At 36.0% G+C, this 19,514-nt stretch overlaps 2 protein-coding genes across 2 annotated transcripts; one reads left to right on the forward strand and one right to left on the reverse strand.

Annotated features, from left to right (window-relative positions):
* The first annotated feature begins 212 nt into the window (after nucleotides 1-212).
* LOC110644282 (SAL1 phosphatase) lies at nucleotides 213-5,997 on the forward strand. Its single transcript, XM_021796983.2, has 8 exons — nucleotides 213-614; nucleotides 2,406-2,481; nucleotides 2,580-2,653; nucleotides 2,755-2,960; nucleotides 4,896-5,106; nucleotides 5,187-5,285; nucleotides 5,438-5,591; nucleotides 5,692-5,997. The coding sequence occupies exons 1-8, from the start codon at nucleotides 399-401 to the stop codon at nucleotides 5,853-5,855; spliced, it is 1,200 nt and encodes a 399-aa protein (XP_021652675.2). The 5' UTR covers nucleotides 213-398; the 3' UTR covers nucleotides 5,856-5,997.
* A 544-nt stretch (nucleotides 5,998-6,541) lies between these two features.
* LOC110644281 (2-oxoisovalerate dehydrogenase subunit alpha 2, mitochondrial) lies at nucleotides 6,542-10,806 on the reverse strand. The gene is made up of 9 exons (XM_021796982.2): nucleotides 10,442-10,806; nucleotides 9,383-9,520; nucleotides 9,080-9,262; nucleotides 8,388-8,545; nucleotides 8,203-8,302; nucleotides 7,790-7,901; nucleotides 7,563-7,702; nucleotides 7,229-7,414; nucleotides 6,542-6,733 (listed from the first exon to the last, which is right to left on the reverse strand). Exons 1-9 carry the CDS (start codon nucleotides 10,688-10,690, stop codon nucleotides 6,566-6,568), a joined length of 1,434 nt encoding a protein of 477 aa, XP_021652674.2. The 5' UTR covers nucleotides 10,691-10,806; the 3' UTR covers nucleotides 6,542-6,565.
* Nucleotides 10,807-19,514: the final 8,708 nt, after the last annotated feature.

Below are 19,514 nucleotides of genomic sequence, written 5' to 3' on the forward strand. Positions count from 1 at the left end.
TAAAAAATTAATTTTAATCTTAATTAAAATATAATATCATTATAAAAATTTTAAAATATTAGAGCAATTTTTAACCATATTTAAAATAATATTAAAAAAAAAAAAGAGGCTGGCTCACAGTGGAGTAGCTGCAAAGCTATGGGTATCTAGTTTGAGCTCTGACTCAAACCAATTATTAAAAATAGAAATTTTAATTCAAAGATGAGAAATTTTTCATTCAAACCTTTCTCCTAAAAATAATTTATATAAAAATGCAAAGAGAATGGAAATGAGAAAGCAAAAGCCCAAACCCATGATGTTAATGTATGTATATATTTTGGTTAACTATCTCCTTAGACTTTGGCAATCGAATTGGAGCGTAAATAAAGCAACCGCGAATTTGGAAGACAGCAAAAGAGATGATTTCTATAAATGGGTTAAGCTTAAGCGTAGTTAAACCCAAAATCGCATTCACCAAGAGCCCTTATCTCGTTCCTCTGTTTTTCCATAACCCCAAAACCTCTTCTTCATCGCCTTCGCAAGTCGCTTTAAGACCTGTTTCTTCTTCAATGTCTTATGATAAGGAGCTTGCGGCCGCCAAGAAGGCTGCCTCTCTCTCTGCCCGCCTCTGCCAGGCATGTTATCTCTCTCTTAATACACACACTCACAGAGTTTGACTTTCCTGCAATTGGGTTGATTTTAGTTGTTATTGTTTCTGTTGTATGATGGATTTTGGATTGCGTATGTTATTTGAATAATAGCTTTTGGGGTTTGCTAATTCTTGCTGTTTTAGTTGCTGCGTTGCTGATTCAGTGTCTATTTCTTTGTTGGAATCTGATTTGTATGAACAAAATGGAGTATGGTGATGTGCAGATAGCTGGTTGGGACCTATACTAGATTCAGAGTTGGTTAGCGTAGAGAAAATTAGTCATTAGAATATCATTTGCATGTCTTTTCAAGCAAATGTGGCACCTTTTGGATGCATTAAATTAGGGCAAGGTGTACCCATCAACAAAATTAGGTGTTTCACTGCAATTATAGCTATGTAAGAGGAGCGAGCAAAGTGGGTTAGTTTGGATGATTTAGAGGTTCAAACAAAGCACATGTTTTAGAGACCTAGGTTGCATTATCAAAAGGATACTGGAAGTGAACGATGGATTTCAATTATAGAATTGAAGTAGAAAGGTTAAGGTGAAGGTGTGTTATAGGAATCCTGCTGAATTGCAAATACCAAGTTGAAAGAGAAGTTTTATACTATTGTGAATTAAGTAATCGGCTTGCTATGGTTTATATAGTGAGCATTGGGTGGTGATTAAAGACCATAGAGGATTTGCATACTACTACTGGAAATAAATATTAGGATATATGCAAAAGTAAAAGAAGAGACCAAATAAAGAGTAAATACATTGTAGGAAGATGAAAAAGTTGACAGAAGTAATATCCATTAAGAAAAAATTTGAAGGAAGATTTGAGATTCTTTATACATGTCCATTATAGATCAACAAATGAACCATGTGGAAGATTAAGCATATTGAAGTTGCATGAGAAAGGAAAATGAGTGGCAGATTTAAAATGACCTGGGGGAAGCAGTGAAACGGATTTAAGACTCTAGATCTTTTTAAAGATATGGCTCTAAGCTGGATGGAATGCATAAAAAGGATCAATAAAACTGATCTCAATTATTTTGGATTTAAGGTTAGTTGAGTATCATGTTAAGGTATAGGAATATTTGTTGCTGGTTATGTTGGGAGTTAAGCTAACTATTCATATTACTGAGGTATAGAAATTCACTTGCAAAAGAATTTAGATATTATGTATTCAAAAATTATGCAAACTATTGCAAAATTTGAGATGACATTTAAGATTTGGCAAAACATTTGGTGGGCATCATTAGTTGTTCAATCTGTTGTACTTCCTCTCATCTATTGGGAGGGCATATAATGTAAGATACTACAGACTGGTGCCAAAGGGTTTTATAGCTGATTTCATTTAGTTGGAATTAGGGCTGAGTTGAGTTTTGTAGTTTATTATCCCTTATCTTCCTGTGAGTGTGAGCAAGCATGTGGTGGGCATTGTCATAATTATTGGAATATTCTAAGATATAAAAAAATGCCAACTCTTGATGGAAGTGCTAGACTAGTGAATAATATTTTCTTACATCTTGTCTAAACCAGGAGCAAAGTTTTGAGCTTACATCTTTCCACATTATGAAGAGTATATTGAGCATGATTGTTCTAATAAAGCTTGATAAATGATGAGTATGGTCAAGGTTCCACCCTGTGTAATCAGTCTCTTCCATGTTTCTAGACTTGAATTGATAATTGAGCTGATCCTTTTATTCATTTAATTGATTTAATTTTCTTCTAACACGAATTTTCTTTCATTATATCAAGCTGAATCCATGTATTTTTTTACTTTTTATGCAGAAGGTACAAAAAGTTCTTTTGCAATCAGATGTCCAGTCAAAATCAGATAAAAGTCCAGTCACAGTGGCTGATTATGGTTTGTTGTGAACATTCTAGGCTTTTAGATTTTGGGTTTGATAAAAAAGCAACTTCTGCTAACCACCACTCCTTTTTAACACTTTTCTGTGGCCCCAGGCTCACAAGCACTAGTTAGTTTTGTACTACAGAGGGAGCTTCCTTCTGAACCATTTTCATTGGTGGCTGAGGAGGTGAGTATATGATATTTTAGATTCTTTCCAAGACATACAATAGCTTCTTTTTTTTTCACCACCTAAAATTATGTTGCATAATTTTTCTGGAATATCTCTAGGATTCAGGAGATCTTCGCAAGGATGAGGCCCAGGAAACACTAGAGCGCATTACAAAACTTGTCAATGATACTCTAGCTAGCGATGAATCGTATGCCACCTCTACTTTATCTACAGAAGATGTGCTCAGGGCCATTGACTCTGGCAAATCTGATGGTGGTTCTCATGGCAGGCATTGGGTCCTGGATCCTATAGATGGTACTAAAGGGTGAGCTTAAAGTCTTAAAACTTGGACTTTGTTTGAGTAGATGTACCCTAAAAACATAATGTGTTTGCATCTTACAATTTGACTAGTTTTTTGATGTCATGATGGCATTAAGTTATATACACAACTATTTCTCAGTTGGTTGAATAAGATGAAAATGTTTTCTTCTAGATTTCACATTTCAGTCGCAATTTTGGCAAATATTATGATTTTTGTGCAATATTGAGAATACATTTGAAAAGGGCTGGTATCTACATTTGTACATCTGAGGGGGTTCACTTAAGTTAGTTATCATATCTTTTTGTGCCCCATTGTCATGTTTTTTGTTCAATTCTTTCCATTATAGCCCTTTTAGTATTATCTGTAGCTCTTATTAATTTTCTAGCTATCATCAACAATCTATTGGTTTAGATTTACATTTTGAACTTGAAGACAACTTTGCAAATGAAACTGATTTTGATTTCATCATTTAGAACTAAAACCAAGCCAAATGAATGATTGATTCAATGTATGAGTGAAACAAGGGTAAATCCGACTGTAACTTTTATCATGAAGTAAAAAAAAAAAAGGGAAAAAGTACAAAAAAAGTACCATGTGCTTTGTACTTTTACACTTTAAATCCTGCTTTTTTTTTCTTATGACACTTCAGTATCTTGCCTTTTTTTTACTGTTAGCGATTTGATGACCGAGTATTTTTGTGAAACCAAGGCACATTTTTTTTTTTTTTGAAAAATCTTGAACTTTATGTCTTCTCAAATTATATTCTTCAATTTTATCAATTTATTGCATAAGTTATTTATTTCGTTTAAGTTGTATCCAGTGAGTTTGGAACATGCGTATGCATGATAATGGGGCAAATATGTTTCTCATTGCGGTTCACCATCATATTTTTTGTGGTATATATCATGCGAGTTATTGCAGTCCTAGGAAATTTGTTTGGTGTCTTGGAGTTGTAGTCATCCTATTAATGATTGTGACAAATATTGATGTGATGCTAAGGTGGGATTTTGATATGACCGAGTATTTTTGTGAAACCAAGGCACTTTTTTTATTTTTTATTTTTCTGAAAAATCTTGAACTTTGTCTTCTCAAATTATATTCTTTAATTTTATCAATTTATTGCATAAGTTATTTATTTTGTTTAAAGTTGTATCCAGTGATTTTGGAACATGTGTATGCACGATAATGGGGCAAGTATGTTTCTCATTGCGGTTCACCTTCACATTTTTGTGGTCTATATCATGCGAGTTATAGCAGTACTAGGAAATTTGTTTGGTGTCTTGGAGTTGTAGTCTTCCTATTAATGATTGTGACAAATATTGATGTGATGCTAAGGTGGGATTTTGACGTGGACAAAGATTACCAACTTAGATGGCCTAGAACCCTCTTTAAGTCCTAAGAGCCACAAATGTAGTATTTTCAGAATTCTCTTTCCTCATGAATCTGGTTAAAATGTTTTTGAGATCCATGTTTTGCGAAATATGATCAATTGGTGGCTCGTAGGCTAAGGATGGGCTTACTTCTTCTAGGTCAAGTAGTTATGATCATGTTTGCTTCCCACCTCAGCATTATGTTAGCACAGGTATGTGCCTAGACCCATTGGATAAAAATGAAACAACATCAACAGATTGAAGGAATATGACACAATTGAAAAGGTGCACAAAGTTCATGATTTTAATACCAATAACGCAAAAACTAACAGAGTAGAGCAAGGAGAATTGTAGCTTGAGAAAATGATTTGGATCAGTTTTAATAATTGTGGTAATTGGCTGATTTGTTCTTTTTTGGACTTGGTGTAGAGATGGCAGGAGTTTGGGTTGCATGGTCTTGCCCCAAACCAGCCCTAAAGTTCTTGCAAGTGTATTATTTTTTTTTCCTTCGGTGCTTGTGATTTTAGCCCACTGATGAAATACACTAGGCTAATTAGATTTATAATAGGTTTCTGAGAGGAGATCAATATGCAATTGCATTAGCATTGCTAGATGAAGGACAAGTAGTGCTGGGCGCCTTGGCTTGTCCAAATCTTCCTTTAGCTTCTATTGGTGGTGTGAATCAACATCCTTCGCAAGGTGAAGTTGGTTGCCTTTTCTTTGCTAATATTGGTACTGGGACTTACATGCAACTGCTGAATAGTTCGTCAGCAACTAAGGTCAGTCAGTACAGGTTTAGATTATTTCTGAGTAATAGTTTCATTTATTGGCACACATCAAATACTTTATTACTGTACAGGTGCAAGTCACTGCAATTGAAAATCCCGAAGAAGCATCATTCTTTGAATCATATGAAGCAGCACACTCTATACACGATTTGTCTAGCTCAATTGCGAAAGTATGTTTACTTTCCCTCTTCTCTACCTGTACATCCAATCGCCCACCCCCATTCACCCACCTGCCCGTGATATGCACACACACACACGCACACACACACACACACACCTTTCATTTGTTTCATTATCCTTTAAAACATTAATCCGTGGACAGAAACTTGGTGTCAAAGCACCACCAGTTAGAATTGATAGCCAGGCAAAGTATGGTGCTCTATCCAGAGGAGATGGGGCAATATATCTGCGTTTCCCTCATAAAGGTTACCGTGAGAAAATATGGGATCATGCCGCTGGATGTATAGTTGTGACAGGTTTTTATGTTAACTTCATTCTTATGAGCTATTGAGAACTTTTTTAGACTTTTGAGTGATTGAAAATCTGCATTTGTTTATTGTCAATTAACTTTCGCAGAGGCTGGGGGAGTGGTCACAGATGCCGCTGGAAACCCTTTAGATTTCTCTAAAGGAAGATATCTGGATCTTGACACTGGCATAATTGTTACCAATCAGAAGTTGATGCCATCTCTTTTGAAGGCAGTTAGAGATTCCCTGGAGGAGAAGGCTTCATCCTTGTAATTACTTCTGGATTAATGATTTCACCATTTCTTTTGTCTCAAGCTGTTCTTTATGTCCCTTCAATCATCCACAATGGCTTGTCAATTGGTTGTTTTAGAAGCAAATTTCTTGTAATAATTTAATAAACCCTAGTCTCCTATAGGATACAGGGTTTTAAACATTTCGGGGCTTAGGTGTTTTTGGTTTATCAAATCTGGCAAGTGCAAAACTACTGCTTTATTGCCTTCTCTCTCGGTTGAATAATTCTGATGTTTTTGGGGATTCAATTTGTATATGTATATAAAAAACAAGTCTCTAGTGCTAGAAAATGAATCGGCAGAGTGAACGCCTCTTTGTTACATTGCTTCCCAGTGGAAAATGCCCCTCAATTTCACTTCAAACCAAAAATACCCATCATTCTGAAATACTTCCGTGTATCTGTTAAAGAGAAACAGAAATGACTTTGGATTCAAGATCTTCTCTGTTTTTTTTTTTTTTTAATTTTAAATTTGACGTGTCCTAACCATAGACAGATGCATGATCGCCCGCTCACATTCATTACTTTCTAGCACTTGATGAAAGGCGAAATTCATATTGCATTTACCACATCTCTAATTTGCTCTCCAGTCCACAGCAGTACTTCAAACTGCATCACAACAATTGATTCAAATTCTCATAAAAGAAATATATTCCATTTATTTATTTATTTATTTATTTATCCTACTACAAGTTTACAGGGGAAAAACTGATGGGTAATCTTGTGGATGTCTCTTGATGGCCTCTCTAAGCCACTTCTCTTGCTCAAAGAGGTTGGATGGGGGAATATCATACACATCTGAAAAAATATTGGCAACCGGAGGTTTTTCAACCCTCTCTGCCACTTGTATTGCGTTTAATAGCTGTTACAAATAGTAGCAAGTTAGAATCTTGAATTGTGAATCACAAGCTTTCGATATCAAACAACACATTAACATAGGTGTTTTTAAGGTGCAGCACAACTTCAAGCAAAATGATATACGATGCTTTGTCACAAATCCCACAAAGGAAAATCACATGCATCACATTTGATTCTGCATATATTGTATCTAAAATGTAACAACAAAATGGCACATGAAGGATTAAGGCATTTTCTTATATCACACACTCAAATAATTGAATCAAGCATTTTACTCTTCCAAATGGAATTCAAAAATCCTTTTCATGAAAGACGTCCAAAGCATGGTGATTGAAGGGCACATTACAACTTTTCCTTTAAAAAAAAAAAAAATTGCGTTCAGTGAGGTATAATGTTTCAGTTTCTTCTTGAATGCAAGTGGTAGGGTGGGTTACTAATTGAAAACCATGTGCAACTTGATTGTGGTATGTCCAAAGTATGGTGAATGAACCAGTTTTACCTGCTTCCTCACACTGCTTCTAAGCTCTGACTCAGCCTCACTGCTCCACCAACCATTGTTTTCTATCCATTTCTGGAATCTAGTAACAGGATCTCGTGCCAATCTCCACCGTTCAATCTCATCAACTGAACGATACTTAGTGGAATCATCTGATGTGGTGTGATGTCCTACTCGATATGTTAGAGCCTGTTCATTCAAAACACCAAAAGCAAATGTCAACCTGCCAAGCTACCAAGTTTCAAACTAACCCCAAAGAAAAGGCAAAAAAAAATGTGGGAAGGGGGAATCTTCTTTTGTTTGATTTATTATTTTTTTTTAAAAAAAAATATGTCACCTCAACTAAGATTGGTCTGTGTTCACTGATTGCCATTTGCCGAGCAGCATAAACTGCACTATACATGGCAAGAGCATCATTACCATCTACACGAATACTTCGTACTCCATAAGCCTGCCCTCTAACAACAACACCATCACCTGCCAATGAATAGAATGAAAGATAGAAAATTGCACTTCACATAATGGTATTCTCAAAATCTGACATTACAAAAGAGGGAAGAATACTTCGAAACTGGTCCGAAATAGGGGTGCTAATAGCCCATCCATTGTTTCGACAGATAAATATAACGGGTGCCTCCATGACCGCCGCAAAATTTAAAGCAGCATGAAAATCTCCCTAACAATATTTGATCGATTAGAAAATAACCAACCAAATGCGAGATTCATTAAGAAGGAATGGTTCACGTAGTTACAAGTGGAACTAAAATCATCTTGTTGTCACTTAACGGTAAGAAATGAACAGTTCCTCAAAAGCAAAGAGTCAATAACACAAAAGAATTAAATTTAAAAAAAAAAAAAGAAAAGGTCTATCTTGGTGGATTAAAGAATGCCCTACAGGCAATTGAACAAAATGGTTCCAAAGACAATATGATGGAATGATTTTCTTTTTCCAAGGGAAATAACAGCAACGCACATACCTCACTTGAGCCACCATCACCAAAATAAGTGACTGCACAAGCATCTTTGCCATCCATCTTTAGAGAATATGCCGCACCAACTGCATGGGGAAGCTGTGAACTGGAGACAATATCAAAAATACATCACCATGATAAGAAACTCAGAAAACTTTGCAATAATAAATACCGAAGTTTCATTATCTTACGCAATTGTTGATGCCACAGTAAAGTAATTGTGCTTTTTTGACCCATAATGGGCAGGCATCTGCCTGCCTTTGCAACTATCACCTCTGTTACTAAAACATTGGTCCGCAAATTCTTGAAGGGTGAAACCACGCCATAAAAGAACTCCTGGCTCTCTATACTGCATGTAATATTAAGGGAATCATATTTTGTTAAACAGTTTTATGCTTGCTAATCAAAATTGTTTAGGCTAAACATCCAGATGGGTATATGAAAGAGATTCAGGAGAGTCCAGTAGTTCTTTATCAGGGACTAAAGATATAAAGAAACCTTCTATACATGCATTTGTGTGTGTGTGTGTGTGTGTGTGTGTGCTATGAGAGAGAGAGAGAGAGAGAGAGAGAGAGAGGATGGGAGGATGGGGGTTGGAGAAGGGCTGATGCTCATATATAGGAATGTTCTTGTAAACTGATGAACAAGATAATCAGTTACAAATGCTGCTGTCAATGCAATCTAAGAAACCATGTTTTCAATCATTTTAAGCATGCTTATACATTCAAAAACATAAAAGAAACTTAATTTCATTTAGATTCATAAAGAAATAGAAATATGGAAAACCTTTCTACATAAGCATGAACAAGTGTATGTGTGGGTGTTGGTGAAGAGAGACAAAGGCTCTTAGAAGAAAAAGCACGTCTATGCATGTGTACAGAACCTGAGGGACGACAAGATCATCAATTGTGAGAGCTGCTGCTGATGCAATATTGATGGCCTCTTCTCCAATTGCAGTCACATAGAATGAAATTCTTCCTTGCCTCTGTGCTTCATAGAAGATAGTGTCCATAGTTTGAAGTGTCACCATATCGCTGTAAATTTTTCTAGCAATTTCACTGCTGACCTATTTAAATGAAAGCTTGTAAGAATCTTTTCTGTTGGACTTAAATTCAGAATGGGGGAAACTGACCAACAATTATCCACAAGGGAGGAAGGGAAAAGGAGAGATAATAGGTAAACATACCCCTACAAAGTTACTGTCCTCAATTAGCTGGCCATTGTCATCAAGGACACGATAGCAGGGAATCCGCTCCTTAAGAGATTCAGATAAAAACTTCATTTCAGGAGTGAATGCAACCTTTCCTCCAGGGAAATCCAAAACCTGCCACGGAAAGGGAGCTTAGATGGGTACAAAACTAAAATACAATTGTGCTGACAAACAGATACACACATAGCATAATGTAATGCCCTGCACAATCGTTAAGGTCCATTTTGAAGAAACTTTCAATTAACAATATTCTCCTGTAAGCCTGTACAGTATCTTGCTCAGTATGTTCCACAGTGATCCCTGACATGTAATTTATCCATCATATGACACAAAAATGCCACATTATGGTCCCTCCCTGCAGGGCAACCAATACACATATCCTTAAAAACCATATTTAAGATATATTTAGGAGCATTTACAAGTTCGGGTAGCCATTAGTTGCAAATCATTTTTTTCCTTTTCGGTCATGGCCATGGGTTGAAATCTCACCCCGTGGACAGGGTGTGACCCATGTATGATGTATGAGCATACACTATACATGAAAATATAGTAACGTAACGTTCATCATCCAATGAAGCTATCATGTGATGTAAACGAGAAATTATTCTGCCAAGAACACATTAGTAATTATTACCAAATATTTTAATTATGAAGTAAGACATTTAAGAAGCTCATCAAACATAAAAAATAAAAATATATAAGCTTTCTCTATAAATATATGGTTTCATTTACTCCAGAACCTCCCACAATGTCATGAATATAAGCTTCCTGATAAGTATTTTGAGGCTGTTTTGCCATTTTGAAAGAAAATTTTCATTCTAAAAGTATTCCTCGCCTATCAAATTTATCAACAACACAATTACTGATAAGAAAGAGTTAAATTCCCAAAAAGAAGCATAAAATAATCAAGAGTAAAGCAAATCAATTGATTTTATTTTTGCCCCTCCAACCCATGGCATGCACCTTTTTCACTAATAAACAAAGACAAGCTAACTTCACTTCAATTCATTCCATCTTACAGAAATCCAATTGTACCTGATTGCTGTCAATGCTGCTGTACTGCGAACCCAACCGTCCACTATCGGCTTTGGTGGACTCAAAACGGCAGGTCGCTATTTTGCTAAAATTTGCATCTGGGTTCTTGAAATCTCGAACGGGTGGACTTATAGCTAGAAATTTACCAATATGGGTAGAAGAAGAAAATGAAGCACCATGGTTTGTAACACTCAAAAGACCCATCCTCGATTTAACATGGTTAGCAACGTTTCTCATACGCATAGCCATGAAAACAAGACGGAAACAGACGGAAACAGAGGTTTTTGCTCTGAGTTTTTATTCCTTAGAGAAGAGAAGGGTTTGCTTTGTTAAGCAAATTGATTGGGCACAGCTTACTAAGGCGACGTAACAGGACACTTGGGATCAGGAAGATGACATGGAAATGTACGAGTTAGAAACACCCTAACCCGACCCGATTCTAACATTGCTTATTTGGGCCAATCACTCTCTTGTGGATTACATATATACTATACTAACCAAGTTTAAATAGAAAATTATTAAATTAATTATACTTAATTTAATTTATTCAATAATTAAAAATATATTATTTATTTTAAAGAGTAAAATTTGAGACTCTAATTTCATAATTTTTTTCGCTTAAAAAAATTAAATAAGTATCATATGTGACTATTTATTTTGATATATTTATAAAATAAATAGAATTTAATTATATAAAATTTTTTATTATAAAACTATTTTTAAAAAATTAAATTTACCTTAATATTTAATATTATAAATCTTTTAATACTATCCTTTTCTATATCATTTTAGATATACTCCTTTTCTATCACTAATTTAGTATATTTTTATATTAAAAAAAATTAATTTTTTGCATTAAATCCTTTTCTATATCATTTTAGATATACTCCTTTTCAATCACTAATTTAGTATATTTTTACATTAAAAAAGTTAATTTTCGGCATTAAACATTACTATAAACTATTTTAATTCATATTTTCTTATTTCATTCCCAATATATATTACATGTTGTCACAACCCAACTTATGGGCCGGACCGACACTAGGATATGGATCGGCATAAAACTCCCAAGGCTCGTAGTAAGCTTTACTATTCCCAAACCCATGACCAGGCCTATAATTTAGGCCCAACATGCATATAAAAATAATTTTAAATTAAAATATTATAATTTTTATTTCGGGTCAACTTAACCCAATAATTATCAGAAACTCATATTAGGGAGTTCAGCTCAACCCAATTACATCATTTACAAATTATTTAAGTATCATACAAATCTTTATTTATTAACCTCAATAATGTAAATTAACATAATTTCTAAACAGGGTCTATACTACTGCTAACATATGCAGAGTTCTAAATTATAAATTTAGAAAATAATAATACAATTAAGTAATTATTGATAACCTGCAAGAAAAGAAGCAGGTTATTCTGAAAAAGGTCTCCTCTTGTAGCCTGGAAAAATAAAGTGAACAAGAATGAGCGTTCGACTCAGAGAGTAAAATACCAATTTTAACCACAATTTCTATAGCTATGTAACACCCCTATTTGTATAGCCTGGTATATTTCACTGTTCCGGTGACCGGTGTCGGTCCAGACAGTTAAGGAGATTAGAACCACACTTAAGTCAATTACAGAAGCCATAGACACAAATAATTAGTAATGCTCAATTAGTTAAGTATAAATAAGAAAAATAGAACATAAGAAGTTAAACGAGCTGAGAGTCACAGCGAAGGGTGACCTTCTCGGAAACGACTGCGAAGTCGATTTAAACTCAAATTTTGAACCTTAAAATATGACGCCACCGTCCTTAGGACCCTTATAAACACAGTGGAAAAGAGAAAATCACGAAAAAGAACTGTTAAGTCAGTCAAATAATTAGGTCAGGGAACTGGAAGAAATATTAGATTATTTGCAAACCGGGATGAACCGGCAAAGGGCAATTTGGTCAATTGACCCCGAGAGCTGACTCCTGACCTAACTGTCAAATAAAATCGGAGAAAAAAAAATTTCGGAATCGAGAATTAAATTAAAGAACTAATAGAAAAAAAAAAAAAAAAAAAAAAGAAAATGAAAAAGTTAAAAAGGTGTAGGAAGATGACATCATGCATAATATCATGTGTAACACCCTAAGCAAATCCCACATCGACAAAACACGGGAGACATGCTGGGTTCATAAGTTGATAGTTCGTAACCCCTATTGACGCGTTTTAAAACCGTGAGGGCTTCAGCCCAGAGCGGACAATATCACTAGTGGGCCGGGCCATTACATTTGTGGTATCGAGCGCTCGCGTGCAACCTTGAACGATGGTGGGGCAAACCTCAGCGAGGACGCTGAGTCCCATAAGGGGGGTGGATTGTAACACCCTAGGCAAATCCCATATCGACAAAACACGGGAGAGATGCTGGGTTCATAAGTTGATAGTTCCTAACCCCTATTGACGCGTTTTAAAACCGTGAGGGCTTCGGCCCAGAGCGGACAATATCACTAGTGGGCCGGGCCGTTACATTTGATTGTAACACCCTAGGCAAATCCCACATCGGCAAAACACGGGAGAGATGCTGGGTTCATAAGTTGATAGTTCGTAACCCCTATTGACGCGTTTTAAAACCGTGAGGGCTTCGGCCCAGAGCGGACAATATCACTAGTGGGCCGGGCCGTTACATTTGTGGTATCAGAGCCGCTCCGCGTGCAACCTTGAATGATGGTGGGGCAAACCTCAGCGATGGACGCTGAGTCCCATAAGGGGGGTGGATTGTAACACCCTAGGCAAATCTCACATCGACAAAACACGGGAGAGATGCTGGGTTTATAAGATGGAGGTTCCTAACCACTATTATATAACGGCCCGGCCCACTAGTGATATTGTCCGCTCTGGGCTGAAGCCCTCACGGTTTTAAAACGCGTCAATAGGGGTTACGAACTATCAACTTATGAACCCAGCATGTCTCCCGTGTTTTGTCGATGTGGGATTTGCCTAGGGTGTTACAATCCACCCCCCTTATGGGACTCAGCGTCCTCGCTGAGGTTTGCCCCACCATCGTTCAAGGTTGCACGCGGAGCAGCTCTGATACCACAAATGTAATGGCCCGACCCACTAGTGATATTGTCCGCTCTGGGCCGAAGCCCTCACGGTTTTAAAACGCGTCAATAGGGGTTACGAACTATCAACTTATGAACCCAGCATGTCTCCCGTGTTTTGTCGATGTGGGATTTGCCTAGGGTGTTACATCATGCATGATGCCACAAGTCATATAATTAATAAATTAATTAAATGGATTAATTGTTGTCTTCCATAAGGATAAAAACATAAAAGAAAAGAAAAAAAAATCATTCTTCTTCTTAAAAAACGTGCATCTCTCCTCTCTCTCTCTTTTCTCCTTAGTTTCCTCCATAGCCATGAAATTCAAGCTTTCAAAGCTGTGAGGGATCAAAGCTGAATTTAGGCTAGCTAGGGTTTGATGTGTGTGCATGAATTTGATGGACTTAAAGGTGTATATGAGCTTGATAGAGTTAAAGAAGCATGTATATAGGCATTGAATTGGTTAAATGAAACAACTTAGTGAGTTAGGGTTTTGGGACTTAGGGTTTGTGAACCAAAAATGTAAGAAATGAGTAAATAGCATGTTTAACCTATTGTGAAGTGAAAAATGGTCAATTGTGACCAAATAAGTTGTGTTTGAATTATTGGAAGTGAAGCCAAATTCGGAGGTTGTATGGTCATGCTGCTGGCAGCATGACCAAGTCAGCTTTGAAGGATCAAAACGGAAATTTTACAAGTCCAATTGATATGCCACCAATTGGAGATGAAAATAGACATAAAATGGCACAATTTTCATTGAGGAACCATGCCCAAAAACTGACCAAAACTTAGTGAAACAATTGACCAAAGTGAAATGAGAGCAGGCTGCCACTGCACCAAACTGACCAAATGAATAGTAACTATTCATTTGGTCATAATTCGAGCTAGACAGGTCAAATTGACCTGAAATTTTACCAGAAATTAGATAAGATATAGATCTAAAACTTTCATGAAGAATATCACCCCAAATTATGCCATTAACCTAGTCAAATTATTGAGCAAAATTGAGTTATTGAACCTGCAACTCTGCAGAATTGCCATTGAGCAGTAAAGTTCCAATGGCTATAACTCTCTCTAGAAAACTCCGATTTAGGCGATTCTTAAACCGATGGAAACCTAAGACATAGTAGAACATTTCATATGAAGAAAGTTAGATCAAATTATGAACTTAACTTGATCAAATTACTGAACAAAGTTGGATAAAAAATCTGCCAGAACCAGAATACCAGTATGAACAGTGTACATGAACAGTAATTGTATTTTGGCCATAACTTGAGCTACAAAACTCCGATTGAGGTGATCCAAAAATGAGAATACACTTAAGACAATAAGGAACATTTTCTATGAAGGAAGTTTTATCAAATTCCAACAGTAGATCGACCAATGGAATAGTGCAACTTTGGAGCACCAAAACCGAAAATTGGCAATTTTGCCAAAATGACCTAAGCTTTGAGAAAGTGACCAAAACCAACAAGTTTAATGACCAAAATGTGGTATGTGGGTGAAGGTGGAGTTCCCATACCTATTAAGCCTTAGAAAGTCAACTGTTTGACTTGAATAGTGCAGTGAATAGTAACCCGAAACACAAAATTTAAAGAACGTCGAATTTAGCACGTTAGAGCTAAGTAATTGTGAAGCTAAATTTATTTGGATTTATGTTAAGTTCTAGTACTGAAACATTGTAAAATTGTGTGTTTCAGTTGAAAAGAATATCGGGAAGGAACCCGAGGAACCGAGTCGAGGCCAAGAGGCGACTCGCTTGAGGTTTGTGCACAACTAACTTTTTTGTTATTTTTCAATTACAAATTGATTTGAAATAAATTTATTGTATGATTTATGATTTTTGTTGTGTTGAGAATTTTAACTTATTGAATGAAATTGTATAATTTGAATATAAATTTTCTTATGCATTTAAGGATTTATTACATTATTTTGAGGATTGTAAATTTTAAGTTTATTGTGTTGCCAACCTTGAGCATGAATTTATAATGATTAAATATGTTGATTTGCAAATGCTTTGTAAATAGAAATTGTTTTGAATATGATTTGAAACCACAGTTGACATAACAAAATATGTTGTGAATTCTCATTAGCTTGTCTAGTGAGATAACTCCTCCACTTGATGGGGCGAGTTTCTTCCTCTCTGGCTTGCCATTTGGGGAATGATGTGAATGAGTACTCATATATACTAGCTAGTCTTTGTTTCTCCCTTTTAGCCTCGGTTATTGGGAGAATGTGAAATGCCGTGGTGTACAACACAGCATCTATGTGAATTTTGGGTCATGGGTTCGACTGTGTGTATTGTTGGCAATGCCCTTTAAACTATGCATGATTTGATAATTTGTGATTGAAATAAATAATTTGTCAGTGATTCAAAAATTTTTGTATTTCGGAATTTAAAAGAAATGTAAATAAATAGTTACTATTTGATCAAAATGTTATTCGAATGAATAATTTGCATGAATGAAAATGTTGATTTCTGAAGGTCATGGATTTGAAGAATTTAGAAATTTTAAAATTCTATTTGTTATGAATTTTCAAGCATAAATTGTATTAAGTTTTAAATTATTAGTTTGTGCACCACTGAGTTCACCACTTAGCGATAGCTTTGCATGCTGTCGCAGATATAGAGACTAGAGGAGCAGCAGATTGAGCTGCTGAGGATAGGGGAGCTACCTGCTAGAAGTTATCGGGTATAATTTATACCCTGACTGTAAATATTCATTTTGATGTATGTATTGCACGTAATTGTATGGACATGTAAAATCGGTCTTGAGCAGCTTGTACAAAGTTTGTATAAAATTTGTATAAAGTTGTAATATATATTGTAGTTTGAAATTCTCTTAATGTAAATTTTGTAATGTTGTATCTAAATTGTTTTATTTCTAATAAAATATGAATGGAACTATTTTATTTAATTTGAATGAAATGTATTGTTAGAATTTTGAGGATTATTGAATTTTGAACTTGAGAAATGGATTGAGTTTGATTGTGAAATTGAAGCAGTTATTGAGAAAAATTTTTAGAAGTGCTTTTTACAGGTATTTGAAGAACTGTTTTCTCAAAATACAGAGGGAACTCTGTCAAAATTTTTATAAAATTTGCGGAAAACTAAAATGGACCAAAAATATTAACTAGATTTACTTTTAATCAAATGTCTTTAATACCTATTAGAAAATGCTCACCACTTGTCAAAAGTAAGAAAATTGTTTTAAAATCCCTTGTAGGGTGCTTAATAAGTTATCGGTAGGTGAAGTTCGGTAGTTCATTAAGTATTCTACGGGATCATGTTATGCCTTACAGAGGGGTAAGGTGTGATATATTTTAGTGGTATCAGAGCAAATTTTTAAAGTATGTTTTAACTTATGAATTTGTGTCTTTTCTTTGTTAAGTATAACTGCTCAATGTCCATATTTGTTACATACAGTGCATTACATCATAAATATGAACTAATGGAGGGAAGTCTCCATGTGTTACTTGTTCAGGAGATACCCTAACTTCAGCCTGAAATGGAAGAAGGGGATCGCTCAGTTGAGCAGTCTGTTGAAGCTGAGGCACAAGTGGAAGCCCCAGCTTTATAGAATGTTAGTGGATTAGTAGCACCAGCCCCGCAAATGCCGCAGTTCCCTGCACAGTTCGCTCAGCAGATGGTTGTGATGTTTCAACAAATGGCTGGGGGTATGCCTGTTCAAGCTCCACCTCAGACACCTGTGGCACAACCACTGCCTCCAGCCAGACAGTATGATAAATTACTGAAGTATGGGGCTATAGAATTTAAGGTTACAGTGGACCCTTTAGAGGCAGAGCAATGGCTTGAAAGAATGGACAGAGTATTTAAGAAGCTGCACTGCCAAGATGAACTCAAGTTTGAATACTCTATGTCTCTACTGCAAAGGGATGCATATGATTGGTGGAAGACCATCCCCCAGCTTAGGTGAACCACGATCTTGACACAGGATGACTTCATCAGAGAATTCAGACAGAAATACATCCCAGATGCATATGTTGATCAGAAACTGCAAGAATTTTTTTAGTTTGAAACAAGGCAACAGAACAGTGGCAGAGTATGAGAGGGAGTTCTCCCGCTTAAGTCACTATGCAGGGAGTCTCCTTACTACCAGCAAGGCTAGATGCAAGAGATTTGAGACTGGTTTGAAGCCCAGTTTGAGGATGCAAGTTGTGGGATTCAGGCACAGCAACTTCTCAGAGCTCATGTCTCAAGCAATTGAGTTGGAAAGAATAGATATCCATTGCCCCGCATTGATGATTTATTTGATCAGTTGAGGGGTGCAGCTGTGTTCTCCAAAATTGACCTGAGATCAGGTTATTATCAGCTGAAAGTACAAGAACAGAGTATTCCTAAAACTGCCTTCAGAACCCGCTATGGCCATTATGAGTTCCTAGTCATGCCATTCGGGTTAACTAATGCTCCGGCTGCTTTTATGGATCTGATGAACACTATCTTTAGACCATACCTCGACCAGTTTGTTGTGGTATTTATAGATGATATATTGGTTTATTCGAGGAATGCAGAAGAGCATGATAGACATCTGCGGATTGTACTGCAAACTTTAAGGGAGAAACAGCTATATGCCAAATTGTCAAAGTGTGAATTTTGGTTGAACGAAATATCTTTCTTGGGGCATGTAGTATCAAAAGAGGGCATCAAGGTAGATCCAAGTAAGATTGAAGCTGTCCTTAATTGGAAGCCACCCAGAAATATCACAAAGATTCGTAGTTTTCTGGGTTTAGCTGGATACTACCGTCGATTTGTGAAGGGATTCTTCATGTTGACATCTCCATTGACCAAGCTGCTTAGAAAAGATGTGAAATTTCAGTGGACGGATAAATGCCAACAGAGTTTTGATGAATTGAAGAAATATTTGACTGAAGCTCCAGTCCTGACTTTACCTACCCTGAGTAAAAGAAGATAAGATTGAGGAATAAAATAATTAAAGTTAAGTTGTGGAATGAAAGAAGGAAACAAATAGAACATTACGAAATGAGAAAAACACTAGATGAGGAATTGCCACTAAGGTAAACAACTTACTTAAGATGCGTAACGATATCCTGAACTATTTTATCAAGAAGGAAATAAGTTAAACAAAAGCAAACAAGATAGTGCAAAATGGCACATAGGCCGTGGTCATAAATGGAGATGGTAAGATAATGGTTATGGACCTATGGCCAAGAAAGAGATAAGCAGTTCATATACGACCAACAAGGTCATTTAAGAAAAAAAAGACTATAAAGGAAAATAATTATTAAAACAACAACAAGAAAAGACTAAAATATTCTAAACTAAACTAAAGGTTGCATCAAATAATCAAGAGATTTGATAAGAAAAGAGTAAAACTAAGTTCTCACCCATAGGATCATACGAGGTCCTAGAAAGAGTGGATCCACTAGCACACAGATTTGCTTACCTCTAAAACTGAAATGAAATTGAATCTAACTTATGACAGAAGCTCATAAGAAACTTGGCACACGAGGTGAACAATCGATGAGTAAATAGTATTGGTTAAAGTGCTAAGGAACCATCATTCAAGCCAGGAAGCTAATTGAAAGCATGAATAGGATATGAGGAGACAGCACCCACAACTGTTCAGAGACTGATACCAGGTAAAATTTCGAGGACGAAATTATTTTAAGGGGGGGAGAATTGTAACACCCCTATTTGTATAGCCTGGTATATTTCACTGTTCCGATGACCGGTATCGGTCCGGACAGTTAAGGAGATTAGAACCACACTTAAGTCAATTAGAGAAGCCATAAACACAAATAATTAGTAATGCTCAATTAGTTAAGTATAAATAAGTAAAATAGAACATAAGAAGTTAAACGAGCTGAGAGTCACAGCGAGGGGTGACCTTCTCGGAAACTCAAATTTAAAGAACGTCGAATTTAGCACGTTAGAGCTAAGTAATTGTGAAGCTAAATTTATTTTGGATTTATGTTAAGTTCTAGTACTGAAACATTGTAAAATTGTGTGT

This window comes from Hevea brasiliensis, chromosome 7, assembly GCF_030052815.1.
Source record: "Hevea brasiliensis isolate MT/VB/25A 57/8 chromosome 7, ASM3005281v1, whole genome shotgun sequence".
NCBI lineage: Eukaryota > Viridiplantae > Streptophyta > Magnoliopsida > Malpighiales > Euphorbiaceae > Hevea > Hevea brasiliensis.

Excerpts from the sequence above, each read along its gene's own strand:
- LOC110644282 (XM_021796983.2), top strand. The coding sequence starts at position 399 with ATGATTTCTATAAATGGGTTAAGCTTAAGCGTAGTTAAACCCAAAATC. Across the intron at positions 2,654-2,754 it reads TTTCATTGGTGGCTGAGGAG|GATTCAGGAGATCTTCGCAA; the intron begins GTGAGTATATGA and ends GAATATCTCTAG. Across the intron at positions 2,961-4,895 it reads CCTATAGATGGTACTAAAGG|GTTTCTGAGAGGAGATCAAT; the intron begins GTGAGCTTAAAG and ends GATTTATAATAG.
- LOC110644281 (XM_021796982.2), bottom strand. The coding sequence starts at position 10,690 with ATGGCTATGCGTATGAGAAACGTTGCTAACCATGTTAAATCGAGGATG. Across the intron at positions 9,521-10,441 it reads GCAGCATTGACAGCAATCAG|GTTTTGGATTTCCCTGGAGG; the intron begins GTACAATTGGAT and ends TTTCCGTGGCAG. Across the intron at positions 8,546-9,079 it reads ATGATCTTGTCGTCCCTCAG|TATAGAGAGCCAGGAGTTCT; the intron begins GTTCTGTACACA and ends TATTACATGCAG.